Below are 17,933 nucleotides of genomic sequence, written 5' to 3'. Positions count from 1 at the left end.
GCTTGTTTGCCCTGCACTTATTTTTTCCTCAGCTAGGCACACACCTTTAATCCCAGTGTCTGGGAGGCAGAGGCAGGCAGATCTCTGAATTTAAGGCCAAACTGGTCTACAGAGTGAGTTCTAGGACAACCAGGACTACACAGAGAAACCCTGTAAGACAAAACTAGTCATAGATTTTTTTTTATTACTTTTATTTCATATGCATTGGTGTTTTGCCAGTATTTAGGTCTGTGTGAGGGTGTCAGATCCCCTGGAACTAGAGTTACAGTTGTGAGCTGCCATGCAGGTGCTGGGAATTGAACCTGGGTCCTCTGGATGAATAGCCAATGCTCTTAACAGCTGAGCCATCTCTCCAGCCCTAGTCACAGATATTTTGAGGAAAGATTATTGTACAAAACTGGGCCTTTTGGTAAAAGAAATGAGGTCTACGCATTTTCAAGTAAGGAAAGACCTTAACATTGACTTCCAATCTTTATTTCCCAACTGCCTCTCTAGACACTAGTTTCAGTATTCTGACATGTTCACTCAATAAATGTACTCAGTTAAAGCTGTTATTTTTAGATTACTTCAGAGTAGAATCACCTTATTACTTTTCATCTTTAGTCAGCAACAGTTATGTCTGGGGGCTAGGGGGAGAGCCCAAGACCAAGCCACAAAATCCCTCCAATCCCAGGCCATCCTGAAAATCACCCCCACCCCAACCCTATAAAAACCCAGTCATCCTCCTGGATTTTTCCCTCCCAATACATTTCTTGTGTGAGGTTTGTTGTGACATGTGACTTTCCCTCAGAGCTGTAACACCTATAGTAAAGGGAATACTTTATTGAAAACCCATCAGTGAAATGGACAGTCTGGGTCTATGACAAATCATTCATGTTTAAAGCATAAGTCAGGAACTTATGAAAGCACACATTGCCACAGAGAAATTAACTGATTAGACCACAACTTTTTATATTGGATCAGAATAAACTTCCCTGTAAAAGCAGCACCTTTGTGACATTTACTATTCCTCCCCTTAAACGGAATCCACACTAACTTCCTCATAATCCTTCTCGAGGGCAGCCATGTCTTCATGGGCCTCAAAGAACTCTCCCTCCTCCATGCCCTCACCCACATACCAGTGCACAAAGGCATGCTTGACATACATCACATCAAACTTGTGATCTAGGCATGCCCAGATCTCAGCAATGGCTATGGTGTTGCTCAGCATATACATAGCTCTCTGGACCTTAGCCAGATCTCCACCAGGTACCACAGTGGGAGAGTGGTAATTAATGCCACAAACTGGATGCTACACTTGGTCTTGATGATGGCAATGACAGCACTGACAGCACTGACATCTTTGGGAACCACATTACCACAGTACAGCAGGCAGAAAGCCATGTATTTACTATGGTGCGGGTCACATTTCACCGTCTGGTGGCTGGCTCAAAGCAGGCACTGGTGATCTCTGCTACAGAATGCTGTTCATGGTAGGCTATCTCAACAGAGATGATAGGTGAGTATATGGCCAGAGGGAAGTGGAATCAAGGGTAGGGCATCAGGTTATTATGGAATTCTGTCATGTCAACATTCAGAGCCCCATCAAGTCTGAGGGAAATGATAAAAGACAATGTGTGATCTATCAACTTACTTACATTAGCATAGGTTGGGTGCTCAATTGTGGGAGCCCGTTCTTGGGTTCCTCGTGGCTTTACCCAGCAGGTCTGAATAGAGGATGATCAGGACCACGGGCCTGAGTGCAGGTGTCTGAGATGGTCTGCACTTGGCTGTGCTGGGGGAGGAGGTATTTTGCCCACCCCTTGGCGTCTCTATAAAAACCCTGGGCCAGAGACAAGTCAGGGCCCATTGGAATAGGTTCCAGGTCCTCTCGAGGCTATCCTTTATTTTCTATCGGTTTATCTCCGCAAGAGTCTCCGCTATAAATCCTTCTATCTAATATTTCCTGCTGATCGCACTCAAGAAAACTCTGGGGAACTGTGGAGGTGGTGGGTAAATGCCCCACAGAATGGCGCCATGAAAAGGGACTAAAGAAAAAAAAGGGGGGACTAAAGAAGAAAAGGGGGAACAAAAAAGGGACTAAAGACAAAAGAACAGGAGGGACTAAAGATAAAGGAAAATAATAGTTTTATTACAGAGTTTTTGGTGAAAGTGCTGTCAGCCCTGCCAGTGTTATGAAAAAAAATATATCTTATATATATCTTATATATATCTATATATATCTTATATATAGATATATATAGATATATATATATTTTGGGAGGCAGGGGTTTTATCCTCGAGAGAAAAGGAAAGCGGACTGGAAGGATGTCCGATGCTGCAGCGAAATTCTCTTCTGTCAAAATTTTCTATCTTCTATCCCTTTCTCAATTTCTATCTGTGAAAAATAAGTATAAGGTATAGGGTAGTAATATAGTATAGAAAAACTTAAGTGTAAGACTGTGTAGGAAAAAATAAGTAAGGCAACTAGACAGAAAAACTCTTCAACTTTCTAACTTTGGGGGCTATGAAAGCAAACTGGGGAAAAAAATCTTTCTTTGGGCTTTACGGGTAGTAAAAAAGCTCTTCTTTGGGCTTATGGGGAAGAAAAAGTTTCCTATGGAAGCTTTTGACCTGGGGACAGCTGAAATGCTAAGTCCAAGAGGCAGGAGAAAGTGTTTTCTCTCTGAGGCAAAAATGGGGGTGTAAGAATTCAAAGTTTAAAGTTGAAGTTTTGGGAAAAGTTGGTCTTTCTCCCGGGGAAAAAAAATCTTTCTCTTAAACTATAAAACTTTTCTTGGAGAATTTGGGGGGGGGGAGGGAATCTCTCTAAAAAGCCTTAATCTTTCTCAAAAGCTCTCTTAAACGTAAAAACTAAAGCCTTTAACTTTCTCTCAGAAGGAAAATTAGAATCACCTGAAGATATTAGTATGGGGACCACCTGTGATTAGCTGTAAGGGAAAACAAAACTCTTAAGACAGCAAAATCTAAGTTCTTTCAAGCTTTAACAATCCTCCCTGCAATGCAGGAGGCAGGGACAAGTTTCTAAAAACCTCTTCTAAGCTCTGTCTCTTCAAGCTAGTAAAAGACTGTGGGTCAGAGTACCCTGAGGGAAATGCTTGGGAGAGTGGGTGAAGAGCTACAGAGAGCCCAAAAGGGCTGGAAACTTTACCCGAGAAAAGCAAAAAAGCCAAGCTTTTCAGTTACAGCTGAGCTGAGGCAGCAAAGGTTTTGAGTGAGCCTTTCAGAATGGAAAGGTGCTCCTAATCCTCCTAATGCAAAGATCCCCTGAAGCAATGCAAACTGTTAGCATTGTATCCTCGCTTCTGACCAAAAACCCTGAGGCGACTGGCCAGCATCTCTGAGTTGGAGTGCTTTTCGGGGATACTAGGGTTCCTGCAGTTGCAAACTTCCTGGAGCACAGAGCTGAGGCAGGAAGGTGCAGGACCCAGGGGAAGATTGCTAATGAACAAACAAAGCTAAAGCCAGTGGGAATGGCAGTTATCCACTTTCCTACAAATCCCGGGTTGATAGGTCCACAGCTACAAAAAGAAATCTGAGAAAAGCTTTCCTATCAGAGAAAGGACCTTTCTGGGAAAACAGTAAAGCTGAACTGTGTCTGAAGCAGTCGTGCTGCTGAGTCAGAACCCTGTCTGGGGAAAGAGCCCAGCCAGGGCAGAACAGAACTATCCAGGAGTAAAGCTTTCTTTTCTGTCAGAGAAAGCACCTCTTTGAGAAAAGCTTTATTTCAACTGACTCCCATGAGATGAGGGAGTGTAGCCCTGAGGGGTGATTGCCTCTGGCATAAGCTCTGTCCTTGAGCATCCAGACAAGCAAACACAACCCACTGGGGACTGGGCAAGGTGAAGGCCTGATGAGGCAAATCACCTGTCCTAATGGGAGTTTAGAAATGGCAAAAACCTCCCTTGTTAGATTTTCAGTCTGTACGCAAACCACACAGACCCCGAAAACAAACGGACAAAAAGCCCCTACCTTCAGTAGCAGGGAACGCCGCCACTGTAGTGTCGGAAACTGTTTCTGGGGTAGAAGGGATAAACTGAGACCAAACTGGATACTGTCAGGGAGAAAGACTGAAGAAACAGAGGGGACAGATTCCTCCCCAGAAAATATGTGACCTGAAAAAGCTGCTAGAATTTGAGGCAGATTTGGGGGGAGAAAAAAAAGCCCCTTCTTCCAAAGGCAGCTGCAGAGGTACAGAGCCGCAGACAGATAGCTGAGGCTCTGCATCTGGGGGGGAGGAACAAGCAAAATGAGAATAAGATCAGTGGGAGAAAATCTCTGAAGGAGCTATGGAAAAGCTCTGCTGCAAATGATCTTATTTTTCACTGACTGGCTAAGACAAGCACAAGCCCCAAGGAAAGTTGCTATCAGAAATGCCAGCCTCAATGCCGGCTAACGAGGCAGGTGTGGTTCCGATCCAGGGCCAGTGTCTGATGAAGGAGAGACACCTGTTAAAGCCAGCTGAGGAGAGACCAGAAACCTCCCAATGTGCCATAGCTGAAAATGTAAAATGCTTGTTCAAATCTCCCACTGCAAAAGCAAAAAACTTTGTTCAAACCTCCCGGGCAAGAATTTGTAAGCAAGTCTGGTAAAAGAGAACCAGTTGAGACTCAAACCCGATAAGAAATATGGGAAATGATATAAGGGACTGATATAAGGGACTGATATTATTATGGACTGATAAAAAGGGAAATGCATTCTGGGAAAGGTAGTTTTTCCGCCAAAGATGGCGACATTGCCCTGAAACACTTTTGTCAGCTTGAAAATACGTTCATGGTAAACTTAAAATACAGCTTTTAAAAGAGTAAGGAGGAAAATCATCTAAGGGTTTAAGTGTCAATTCCAATGAAAAATTGAAAGGATACGAAACTAGGTGCTTCGCGGTTTGGGGCTGCATTGGTAAAATGCCTTATTTACCCGAATAGCCGTGCAAAATGTTTACGGTAGTTGGATGACAAAAAGCTACCTATAAGAGCAAACAAGCCACTTTAAAATCCTTAAAACAAGGGAAAGCAGTTTATACACTGAACGTTGTCTTAGATATGAAAAAACTTATGTTGAAATTAATGTTCTTTGCCTATTGAACAAACAGCCTGCAATGAGTAATTCCTTTGCAAATCTAATAAGGAGACAAGGAAACAGGCGTTCAAAAAGAAACGACTGCTTTATAGATGGAAACAAGCTTCAGGAAATCTAGCTGTCTTACAGAAGAGTTGCTTTACCTGAAAGTTCCTTATAAGAAATCAATGCTAAATATCACCGCTGCTAAAAACATCAGGAGTTAAAGCTAATGAAGTGAAAATACTAAATCCTGAAACTCAAGTGAAATAGAAAGATCCCTGCTCTGGATTATGGAAGGGTCCTGATCCTGTGTTAATATGGGGTGGAGGACATGTCTGTGTTTTTTCACAAGAGGAGAATGAAGCTCGGTGGTTACCGGAACGTTTGGTAAGGAGCGTGGAACTAAGAAAAGTCAGCTCCAATGACATTTCCTATAAAGGAACCAGAATGAAAGTGTCTCGATTAGTGCTTCTGAGGTTTTGTCACTGGTTTAAAGCAAACAGTGAGGAAATAAGAGTTCGGAGCTGTGCCACTTTTGGCTTTAGCTCCTTTAGAAAAATACCTTATATCACCTAATAGCTGTGAAGTTTTGGCAAAGCGCTTTACAGAAGCTAAATACGGTAATTTCACCCTCAGTGTGAAGTGAAGTTTTTCCGTAGAACAAACCAAAAGTGCTGCTGTAATAGAAACGTTTGTCTGAATTGAGGCATTTAGGGGAACTATTATGAATTTGGGTGAAGGGACAGCCTCTAGATAAAAACTGTCTACCGCTGACAGTGCATCTCTGCCGGTCCGGAACGGCTGAGAGAACTGGCAACTTTGGAGTGTGGCGTCGTCCCGAGAATGTTACAGCCCCCTAGCAACAAGTATCACAACTCTAAAATGACAACACTCACTAAATCCCAGTGCTTTATAACAAAGCTGACTATAAACTCTAAACTTTAGAAATGATGTACGTACTTCCTGTCTAGTTAAGAGAATCTTTCTAATAGAGATGGTGGTAATTAAGAGTAAGAAGTAGAAAGATGAAAATAAGATGTGAGTTTTTAAAAATTCTGTCTTGTTAGATCTGTGTTAAGAAATCTTTAGGTGTTTGCTAAGTTATATATATGCTAATGGTAGCCTATATAAGTTTGTAAAAGATCTATAGAGTTCCTTTAAGAATATAAGCTTGTAAGAAGTATCTAAGGTAGTCTTAAGACATGTAGTAATAAGCTTGTAAGATGCTAGTTGTAAGTTTAAATAAGAAATAAGATGGAATGAATATAAGTATATAAGAATAAGAAATATATTTGCTAAAGTAGTTCTATAGTTTCCTTAAAGTATAAATAAGTAGATGTTAATATGTTGTATGTGAGTTTGTAAAAACGTGTAAATGTTGAATATGAGTCTAAATGCTTTGCAAGGCAAAAAATGTTATATGGGAGTTTGTGAAAAAGTGTAAATGTTAAGTGTGAGTCTATTAATGTATATGGTGAAAACACCTGAGACACAGGAGAGATAGTGTCCTAATAGACTGCAAAGTAGGCAGTTCTGAATGGTTTCAAAAGCTCCAGAAGCCGCTAAGAAGCTAAGAATGGCGGACGCCAGAACCAGCAAAAGGCATCTGCAGCTGAGATCCGTGGAATATCAACGCAGCATAGAAAAACCTGAGCTAACAGCAACAACGGTGCGGTTTAAAATATTACTGTACCTAAAAAGGTCTCTGGCTTGAGAATAAAAGTTCAGAGACGCTTGTTTGAACAAAAATTATTAACTGCAAAAAGTTTTGGTTGAAAAACGTCTCTTCATATTTGGAAGTGAAAGCCTGATACCAGAATTTTTCTTGTTTGAGCTTTTTGAACTTAAAAATGAGATAAAATTACAAAAAGATTTTGGTTATGGATTTCTTCAAATTTGGAAGGCTAGTACCAATATTTATCATTTGAATTTTGGTACTTAAATGAAATGAACAATAGAGATTTCATTGCAATGGGACAATTTTGAGCTTACTTATAGTAATGACCTAGGAAGTTTTCTGGAATTGGGTTAAAAATGGAACTGTTTAAATGAAGAAATGTATTTCTATTTAGAATCAAGATGCAATTTTGTGTATGCATATCTACCTTATTAACTGGTGATTTATGAATTGTTTTGTAGAACTGTTTATGTAAAAATGGAATTACTTATGGGACTGGTTTTGTGTTGCAAATGGAACTGTTTAAAGAGAAAAGTTTGGGTTTTCTAACTAGGCTTGAGATTTTGCTTAAAATTATAAAGAAAAGGGAGAGTTAATATTCCTTAGTCTATTTAAATTGAGTGGATTAATGTCCTGTTTTGTTAGTAAGAAATGCAAATGGGGTATACTAAGAGGCTACTTTTAAAGTGTGTCAAGAGTTTTATTAAGAAACTGCTTTTGGATGTTTTGCAAAGTTTTCAAAGTGTTAATGGTTAGATTGAAAATATTGCTTTTCAATATGGGTTTGTAGGAATTGTTTAAGTTTGGGTTCCTCTAACTAGGTTTGAGATTTTGTTTAAAAAATTATAAAGAAAAGGAGTTATGAGATTGAATTATGTTCGCAGAAACCTATTGATATTAATGCACCCAGGTTTTGCAGAGTTGAGGAAATGTTTAAGTTTGTGAATACATCGAAATTTTTCCTATGTTCTGTTAACAAGAAAATTCAAATGACTGAGTTAAAGTTGTAAGACGGAGAAAATTGTTAACTATATATAGCACCATATATGCTAATTCAAATGGTTCTGTTAAGAGTTTGCTTTGAGTTGTAAGATTGAGAGAAATGTGACTATGTATAGCAATATTTATGTTAACCTGTTAATGGTAATGATGAGGCTAAGGGCTTCTTTAAGTTTGTAGTCGCCTTAAGAGTTTTTGGTTTAGAAAGGGCTTGAGGCAGCTAAGACTGCTGTGGTCACCTTGGACCTAATTCAAAAGAGAAATGCCATCTGTATCATCCTCTACTCCCATACTGGGAGGTGTATCAGCTATGGAGATTGCTGTAAGCCATTAATAGTTTTATATATATATATATATATATATATATATATATATATATATATATATATATATATATATAAAGGGGGGACCTGTGGGAGCCTGTTCTTGGGTTCCTCGTGGCTTTACTGTGGGAGCCCGTTCTCGGGTTACTCGTGGCTTTACCCAGCAGGTCCGAATAGAGGATGATCAGGACCACGGGCCTGAGTGCAGGTGTCTGAGATGGTCTGCACTTGGCTGTGCTGGGGGAGGAGGTCTTTTGCTCCACCCCTTGGTGTCTCTATAAAAACCCTGGGCCAGAGACAGTCAGGGCTGTTGGAATAGGTTCCAGGCCCTCTCGAGGCTATCCTTTATTTTCTATCGGTTTATCTCCGCAAGAGTCTCCGCTATAAATCCTTCTATCTAATATTTCCTGCTGATCGCACTTAAGAAAACTCTGGGAAGCTGTGGGGGTGGTGGGTAAACGCCCCACACTCAATGTCAAGGTTTCTATGACAGATGTCATAAATGGCCTCATTGTCTACCATGAAGGCACAATCAGAGTGCTCCAGGGTAGTGTGGATGGTGAGGATAGAATTGTAGGGCTCAACTGCAGCAGTGAAGACTTAGGGAGCTGGGTAAATAGAGAAGCTCCAGCTTGGACTTCTTCCCATGATCAACAGACAGTCACTCCTTCAGCAGGGAGGTGAACCCGGAGCCAGTTCCCACACCAAAGCTGTGGAAAACCAAGCCTGGAAGACTTGTGAATTCTGTCTAAGACAAGGTCAATAATCTCCTTGCCAATGGTGTAGTGGCCAAAGGCATAGCTACTGGCAGCATCTTCCTTGCTTATGATGAGCTGCTCAGTGTGGAAGAGCTGGTGGTAGGAACCAGTGTGAACTCTTTCAATAACTGTGGGTTCCAGGTTTACAAACACTGCCCAGGGCACATGCTTGCCAGCACCTGTCTCACTGAAGAAGTCAGTGAAGGAGTCATTTCTTCCCTCAATGGTCTTGTCACTTGGCATCTGGCCATCAGGCTTGGATGCCATGGTCCAGGAGCTCTCAGCAGGCACTGCCAATCTAGACACCAGCATGGCCAATGTGGATGGAGATGCACTCACACATGGCTGCTGCTCTGCGGCTCAAATGGATGATAGAGGTGAGCAAGAGGTATTGCTTATAGCACAACTGTTAAGTAGTGATATAAGAGAATCTGATGTTTATAGTCCTCTTACATAGGGAAAGCAGATAACCTGTTAGCATGGCTGTTAAAGGTAGCCCATTCTCACATGCAAGCCTGCCTCAGGAGTGTGTTTATGATCAGTCCACCCCATTCAGGTTCATTCCACCCACACCTCTGTCGTTAGATCCAGATATAGCTGCTGCTTTCCTATTTCTGCTGCTTGGCAACTATACTAAACTTGAGTATTTTTTCCTCTTGTTGAGATCTTTTTCTCTACAGGGTTTCATATAGCTGAGACTGGCCTCAACCACAGTATGTAGCAGAGGCTGGCAATGGAGTCCTGATCCACTTGCCTCTACTACTCAGGTACTGGAATTATAGGTGTGCAATGCCCAGTTCAGCCTAACTTGTGCTTTTTTTTATTATTTATTTACTCATTCTGTGAGGCAGGGGGGTTGCAAATATGTGATGGTACTTCTGTATAAGTCAGAGGACAACATGTGAGAGTCTGTTCTCTCCTTCCACAATGTGAGACACAGGGATGGAGCTTAGATCATTAGGCTGAGCCATCTCTAACCTGAATGTTTTATTCTCTGGTCTGTTCTTCATACTTCTCCAGTACGTGCAAAGGAGAAACCCTACTTCTTTTGCAGGCTTCCAACTGGTCATTTTAGCTATCCACCCCATTTATATTACTGTTGTTATAAAGGTCACAATTCTGTCTTGGGAGCTGCAGCTCTTCCTTTTAGTGTTTTCCAGCCATCCTTACCTTAAACATTGACACTCCCACAGATAAAACCTGAGAAATATAAAGATGATATTATGCTACGATTTTGGTAACTACAGAGACCACATATTCTCTCTCATAACTGGATCCTAGCTTCTAATTTTAGTGTGGGCATTTATGTTGGAGTACATGTAAACTAGAAAGAGACCCATGAGAGGGGAAGATGAACCTTAAAGGGTGTGGGGCACACTAGAACAGGTAACACAAAGTAGAAGGGTGAATTACTGGAGGTAGAAACATTTAATTGGAAAGGAGAGCAGGGAAGATAGGAGAGAAGTGGAAGAGGGTCAAACAAAACTAAGCATGCATGGAAAAGCCGTAAAGAAACATAATAGTCAGTAAGCTAATTTTAAAATAAAATTAAGAAATGGGGTGGGGCTGAAGAGATGGCTCAGCAGTTGAGAGCTTGCTATACAACATGAGGACCTGAGTTTGGATCGCTGCATCCGTAACAAACCAGACATGGTCCCTGTTTGCCTATAATCCCAGCACTGAGGATCACAGGAGCTTGGTGGCTGCTATAGCTTAGCCCCAAAGTGCAAATTCTAGGTTCAGCAAGACTCTGTCTCAAGGAGAGTAAGGTAGAGATATGGAAGGGTATCCGATACCCTCCCTTGGCCTCCATACACCCCTCCACCAACATATGCAAATTTGAAAGAGTTTAAATAGCACTACCCTATGTGGATAAATGTTTCTCCCAGAACCCATAGGTTGCTGAATGAAAATCCAATGCCCAGAGGTCGGCTATATACCTATAAGCTATTGGCCAAGAAGGCTTCAGGGGCCCCCAAAATAATGCAAGTAATTAACACTGCTGTTGACAATGCAACAGAACTAGATGGTAAGACCTACTGCTGAAGATATCACATGCTCTGGTTACAGGATACACAATTTAAGCTGTAACTGGAAAAGATGGTTTGTCCAGGCTGGCTAGCCCTCACAGTAACAGAAGGGAGCATGCAGGCTGCTGAGAGAAAATGGTCAACATCCCTACTCAGCTGTACTCATGCATGCTGTACTACTGCCTGGCCAGGCAAGATTACTGTGGGAGCCCGTTCTATGTTTTTGGTTTCTGTTGCAGCTGCTGGTAGTGGTGGTGGCTCCCCACCCCCACCCCCCAGCTAAGTGGATGTGATGTTCTTGTTAAACTGGCTTCTAAATAACTGTGCCCACAGACTAGTGCTGCTGTCAGCTTTGGTCAGAGCTTCTTTTACGGTAGGCAGCAGTTATTGTAGAGACTCGTAACTGTTCAAAGTGCTGAAAGTAAGTGACTGGTGTGCTTAGCCACGCCTGGGACATCTACCTCACTCCCTCCAGCCATCAGGACATTGCTGAAAAGAGGGCAAATAGATTTAACAGCCAGAGAATGAGTTGGGGTGCCACAACCACTTCTGTATTCTGTATTCATGTCAGCTCTGACTACCTGCATGAGACTGAGCACAACATCCTGTCATGGTTTGGAAGGCACTCAGAAGCTCCACCTCTTTCTCAAGATCTAACGGCAGTTAATGTTGCTGAGACAAGAGAGAGAGATTTTCTTCAGTGGTATAGCCACTGGTAAAGAGTCTATGCTCCAGTAAATAACTTCTCATCCATGTTCCTGTAAGCAAATCTAATAAAACTCATCAGGTCATCACCAGACTTAAAAATAAGCCCATAGATACTTTCTTAACTCTACAAAACAATGCTGTGAAAAGTTGCATGGCTAAACTATGTATGACTTAAACTCCAAATCACTTCCATTTAAAGGAAAACTAAAAGTCATATTCTGGGTGACTCATTAGGACCAGGTCAACATCATGAGTCAAGATGTTTCAAGAAGTTTGAGAATGTTAATACAGCTATCAATTCCTGAGTAAATACTTTATTTCATTGGATCTGCCCCCTCATACTGTGTGTGGGTGTGCGTGGGCACACGTGTACATTATCTAGAGGTTCAGGCAACTAGAAATAAATGTCCTCTGGAATTTCTGCTAATGAAGAAAAATCAATGGCTTTCAGGAGATCAAAGAATAAGAAGAGAAGAAAATAGGTTATTTGAGGGGCCCAAGACCAAGGTAAATGGAGGAAGCATTAATTTTTTTAAATCTTTAATGTGATATATTTAACCTATTAAACAACACCTTTTGAGAAATCTGGTGACCATGTGGACAAGTATATTCTTTTTGTTTGCAGGGATCCAAACTGCCCTAATACTTCTTACTAAAACTAATGTTCATTTGCTTTTTTTGTGAAGTCCTCATCAATAAATCCATGATTTCCAAAATATTCAATTTTCTGCAATTAACACTAGTTCAGGAAAAAATTATTAGCTTTTATTCCTCTATATGTCCCCAGTGTATGTATACAGGTTGAGTGATGGTGTGCCCATGAGCAGCTTGGACGCTGGAGGGGGAGAAATCCCACTCTATCACACTGCCTTATTACCCTGCTTCATGATTCACTGAATCCTGAGCTACACCGGCAGCCAGCAAGCTCCAGCAACCCGTCTGCCTCCCCAAATCCATAGGTTATAGGCACACACAGCACTTGTCCTTTACACCCTGGTTTTAACAAGACTGTTAGAGATTTGTGCTCAGGTCCTCATGATACACAGAAAGCACTCAGTCACTGAGCCATCTATCTATCCAGCCCTCCCTAAAATTATCATCCCCTCCAACTAAATACCACACCCTTAGCTCTCCATTATCCCAGTAACAAAGCATGGTAACTCTGATTTTTATTCCCCTAATAATATTACTAAATACCACACCCGTAGCTCTCCATTGTCCCAGTAACAATGCATGGTAGCTCTGATTTTTATTCCTCTAATATTAACCATCATTCCATGTACTTGTCATTTATTATCTCTCTGGCTCTTTCTTTCTCCAAATCCTTTGCCTGTTTTTAAATTTGGCATAGATGATCTTTTAAGTTTTTTTTTTTTTTTTATATAAGTTCTGGATTCAAGTTTCTTCAGATACATAGTTCGGAACTATTTTCTCCTATTTTGTGGGTTTTGTTTCACTTTTATGCAGGTGTGTGTGTGTGTGTAAATCAGGAAACAAATTGAGAGTCAATTTTCTTCTACCATGTGGGATCCCTCTGGTCACAGGCTCAGCAGCAAGCACCTTACCATCTTGATGGTCTATTTCTTCACTTTCTTGGTATCCTTTACGTGCATTTGAAGTTCTGACCACTCCCAGTGTACTTTTTCTTCTGTTGCTGTGCTTTCAGTATCATATGTAGTAGATGAATGCATAATTCACGGCCACAAATGTTTACTATGTTTTCATCTAAGAATTTTCTGATTTCATGCAATGTGCAATGTGTGCAAGTAGACAAGTTCATTCTTTTGTTTGTGCAGATCTTTGTGGGGATCCAAATGAACTACAACTGCTGAGACTAATATCCATTTCCTGTTTTTATGGGGCCCCGAATCAAAGACTTAATTCACCAAAAATGAAATGATTTCTGGGCTTTCGACTTCATTCCACGATTTATACTTATGTTTATCCTAGCAGCAAGTTTTCTTGATTACTGCTGCTTTGTAGTAAATTTTGAAACCAAAAATGGTGAGTCCTCTTTGTTTTTTTAACCTTTGAGAGACTATCCTGGGTCCCTTTTACCTCCCATATATCAACTGGTACAAAACAGGCAGTTTATTTTTATGATACTGCACTGGTCTGTAGATCAATCACAAGAATATGCAAGTTTCAGCCCATGAACATAAAATACCCTTCCATGTACAGTCATGTTTGAGTGAAGATGTTCTGAGAAATGCACTAGGTATTTCAATCCCTATGGTAAAACTGAGTTTTTTTGTTATTTTTTTTCTTAGTGTTTCATTTCTTATGCTAAGTGGAACCATTTTGGTTTTTTATTTTTTATTTTTAATTTTAGTTTAGTTTAGTTTTTTTTGAGACAGGGTTTCTCTGTGTTTTCAGGCCTGGTTTTCCTGGAATTATCTGTAGACCATGCTGGCCTCAAACTCAAAGATATCACCTGCCTCTGCCTCCCAAATGCTGGGATTAAAGGCGTGAGCCACCACTACCCTGCCTATGGAACTGTTTTGTTAATTTCACTTTCTGATTATCCAGTATTGCTGTATACAAGTATACTTCACTCTGATACATCAATCTTGTATTCTGAAATACTGCTGCATTTGGTGTGGGTCTCAAGAAGTTTGACTCAGACATTTCCTAAAACTTAAGGATAAAAAGAACCAAAAGTTTGGCAGCTCTAAATTCTCTGTACATTAGCTTACATGAATTACATGGTGTAGGTAACTCCTCCTCATTTCTTAGTCATTAGTATAATTGTTCTGTGTGGCAAACCACGGGCAATACATTTCCCAAACTCTGGTTAACTGCATTTGCCTAAAGCACTAATGAAATGTAAGTGCGTTAGGAACTATGCACCACCTAAGTTAGGAAGTTGCTGTTACTGTTATGTTTTTCAGCACATGGGTGCTGCAGTTCAGGACTATGAACAAGGTTCATTTGTACCTGGATTGCCAACTTGATGAATATTCTATTTAAGGCAAACTATTTTGAGTTGTTTTTTTTTTTTTTTAAATCCACTGTTCCTTTATTCAGGACACCAATAAAATTGCAAAATATGTAAAATGACATATAGGAACCAGTAAAGAACAGCATTTTGCATGCATGCAAAGATGTTACCACACTGTCAGACATTAAAGAACATTTGCTATGACTCTGGAAGCCTTCCATTTTGTTTTTGAAACACTATAGTCCAAAGTTTCTAAACAAGATAGCATAGGCATAATATCTGGTAATTAAAAAGACAACTCAATCACAGCAACACTTTCCTAAATAATCAAATACAAATGAAATGCCTTTGCACCTCAGTTCTAAGGGAATTCAAACCACTATTTTAAGGTTTTATCAAACTGACACTACCATATTAAAAAAGGTTCTAACGTGCCAAATAAGGCAGTCTCACATTTTATTTTCCAGAGTAGAAATGTGAAGTTTTCTCCCTTGAAAAATCCACGTGCAATTCTATCATAATGCCTATTAATGTAGACTTTGGAGAAACTCCCAAATGTAATCACAAACTGTTTTTGAAAGCTGCACAAAAGACAGCATTTGTGTTGAAGATGTCAGCTCGATGGTAGAACACTTGCTTCAGCAGCAAGGCCCTGCATTTCATCCCCAGCGACACAAAAATAAATGAATGGAAACACACAAGACTAGAAACGTTCCTGAAGGAGCTGGCAAACAATCTTTAAAAAAATAAAATAAAATAACCCTGGACCTAACAACAGAAGAATTTTAACCACGATACAATTATAATGTAGTAGGTATGCTTTCTTCTCTCCCTGCAACAAAATGTAGCAACTACTTTTTCACTCCCTCCCCAAAGTTTCTTATCACAGAGACAAGCATATAGTATTTACCACATAGCCACAAGAGTATGAATTTGGAGCTTTCTCCTTACAGTTCAACAGTATTCCAAAGGTGTGTGCCAGTAGGCTTTCAGAGGGGTATTTTCTAAAAGGAATATAGTTTTCCAAGGGCTTCAAATTTCCACTACAGCCTGCTTTCTACAACTCAGAGTGAACAGTTTGTTACAATCTGTCTAGAAGTTATTTATCTAGCAACCTATGACTTACAACTTTTAGGATATAGAATTTAGTCTCATTATAAACTCACTAAGTTGGGCAGACCTAGCTTGTTTCTATTCCAGCAGGAGTCTGCGCTTTCTCTCAACCTCGAATCCCTTTGCAACCTCTTCTGTGAATGTTATTAAATACACATTGCACTTATCTATGTTAAATAATAAGCTCCGTGATTTGTGTTGATGTCAGTCACAAATACTGCGACTTGTGGCTCATATTTATAATGAAGGAAATGTTAGAATTTTATAGGTTAGTTATATTAATATCCTTTCCACGCAAGTTAATGGTCCGCCGAAATTCTATGAGCCTCTATTAAACAACTCTTAATCAGTTTCTTAAGGAAAAAAAAAAAAAAAAAAAACCTCAAAAACAAAACCCAAGTGTTAAACATCCTTATTCTGTAACATTCATACATGTAAAACAGCGTTCTGGAGTCCTTACTAAACGTAACATTTCTTCACCCCACTGTTAATACCCAGTTTCTAGTACTTTTGATCTTTTCTGTAATTCTCTGAAGTGTTGGTCAGTTGTACTGGATCTGGAACACACAAGCGTTCATTCATATTTAAAACTATTTTTCTTCTCACCTTGGGAAACTTTCATCATAATCTGAATATAAAACTGCCACTTCCCAATTCTCTCCACGGTTTAAAATGACCAACATCTTAGTAAGTCACAATCCGTAGTCACTAAACGACTCATTCTTCTCTACTTCCCTTCAAGCCAGCAACTTATGTCCCTGGATTTTTTAAAAGGTAACAATTTAAAGGAGGCTCTTCCCGGACTCTCACATTTACCATTTACACGTAATCGACTCATCACCGGCCTAGCCACTCTCGCGGTCCGGCGACGACAAGAGGAGGGAACAAGAAAAGAGTAGGGTCCCCGGAGCTCTGAGCGGCGCCGGCCCAGCGGGCGGCGGCCGAGGAGCACACGCGGCGGAGCGGGCTCCGACCCGTCCCGGGAGAGGGGGAGGAAGTCACCTGAAATGACCGGCCAGGGAGCAGCGGCAGCACCACACAGGCATGGAGAGCGGCAGCGGCCGTCCCGGCGCGCGCCTCGCCTGCACCGCGGCTCACCGGCGCGGGCGTCCGTCCCGGCACAGCGCCTTCCGCTCCTCCCCGCCGGCGGCAGGGCGGCGCAGCGGCTGATGAGCGCCGCGCGGGGGCGGGACCGGGCGCTGCGACGGCCGGCGCCGCGCGGCTCCGCCCACCCGGTGCGGCGCGCGGGCGAGGCCGCCGATTGGCGGGGCCGCGGCGGGGGGCGGGCCCACGGCGGGAGGTGCGCGCGGCCGCGGCGCTGCGAGCGGGCCATCACGCGGCCTACGCGCAGGGCGTGGAGTGGGCGCCCGCCACCCGCGCCCTGCCTGGGGTGGCCGAGCTGAAGAGACCGGGCTTCGCCCTCCGGCCTGCGAGTCTCCCGAAAGCCCAGGAGTCCCGCCACCAGAACCCACCTGAGCCCACCTCCTCGCACTATCTCGGGTGCGTCCGGCCGCGGCCCCCGCATCGCGGTCACCCCGAGAGTTCCGCCAACCCCAGGTGCACCGGCCGCACGCCTGGCGCTTCTCCTGGCCGCGTTCGGCCCCCCTTCTTAAAGAGCGCGGCCCCCACATTCCCCAGGGTGGGGATGGCCTCAGCCCTGCAGAGACATTTGGGGAAAGGGGCAGGGCCAGAACATGTTGTGAGTTCTTCCAGGTGTCTGCGATTCCATTGGCAGCCGGGAAAATCCTGGATAGGGAGTGCATCCTATTTGGTATTTGTCCAAAGTTAGAAGGTGGGGGTAGACACCCTAGAAACAGTTGGCTACGTGCTGTTCTACACAGACAACGTTCCCCCTCCCAGTAAGTCATGATTGTTTGGGACAGTTAAAACGTGTATGTTTATGTTCTTAAAAGAAGTCCTCTAAGTTTTTCAGAATGTTGGAGTCTGTGGATCTTTAAGAGAATCACCCTGGCAGAGCATGGTGGCGCATGCCTTTAAGCCCAGTACTGGAGAGGCTGAAGCAGGTGAATCACCATGAGTTCAAATCCAGCCTGATCTACATAGGACAGCCAGGGCTTTGGGAGAGACCCTGTCTCATAAAATAAAGAACTCAGCCTGCTTCCAGGATTCCATATCGAAAAGTGTATTCACCGGCTTTTAAAAACTTTTTCTCCTCTTTGAAATCATACCTGTATGACCGTTTATTTTATTGCTTTTAAAGTGTTAACAGTTGTGAAGGAGAATTTCTGGAAAGAAGCGGTATCTGCAGAGGATGATGGATTATAACTGCAGTACAGTGGAAAGTTTGGAATACTACAGGTC

At 42.0% G+C, this 17,933-nt stretch overlaps 1 protein-coding gene and 1 pseudogene across 4 annotated transcripts in view; both read right to left on the bottom strand.

Moving 5' to 3' along the window:
- Nucleotides 1-17,617, bottom strand: part of Osgin2 (oxidative stress induced growth inhibitor family member 2) — a 29,184-nt gene extending 11,567 nt beyond the window's left edge. Inside the window, exon 1 of one of the 4 annotated variants that reach the window (XM_028871627.2) lies at nt 17,084-17,617. In XM_028871627.2, the coding sequence (XP_028727460.1) occupies nt 17,084-17,136 (53 nt within the window). In that variant the 5' untranslated portion in view covers nt 17,137-17,617. Of the gene's footprint in view, nt 1-16,217; nt 16,368-16,427; nt 16,572-16,613; nt 16,791-17,083 lie in introns of those variants that run through there. The other 3 variants (XM_028871628.1, XM_037202383.1, XM_028871625.2) reach the window with 3 other exon arrangements.
- LOC114694602 lies at nt 296-9,227 on the bottom strand (annotated as a pseudogene).
- Nucleotides 17,618-17,933: the final 316 nt, after the last annotated feature.

This window comes from Peromyscus leucopus, chromosome 2, assembly GCF_004664715.2.
Source record: "Peromyscus leucopus breed LL Stock chromosome 2, UCI_PerLeu_2.1, whole genome shotgun sequence".
Taxonomy (NCBI): Eukaryota; Metazoa; Chordata; class Mammalia; order Rodentia; family Cricetidae; genus Peromyscus; species Peromyscus leucopus.
This window is presented reverse-complemented; position numbering and strand designations above follow the sequence as displayed.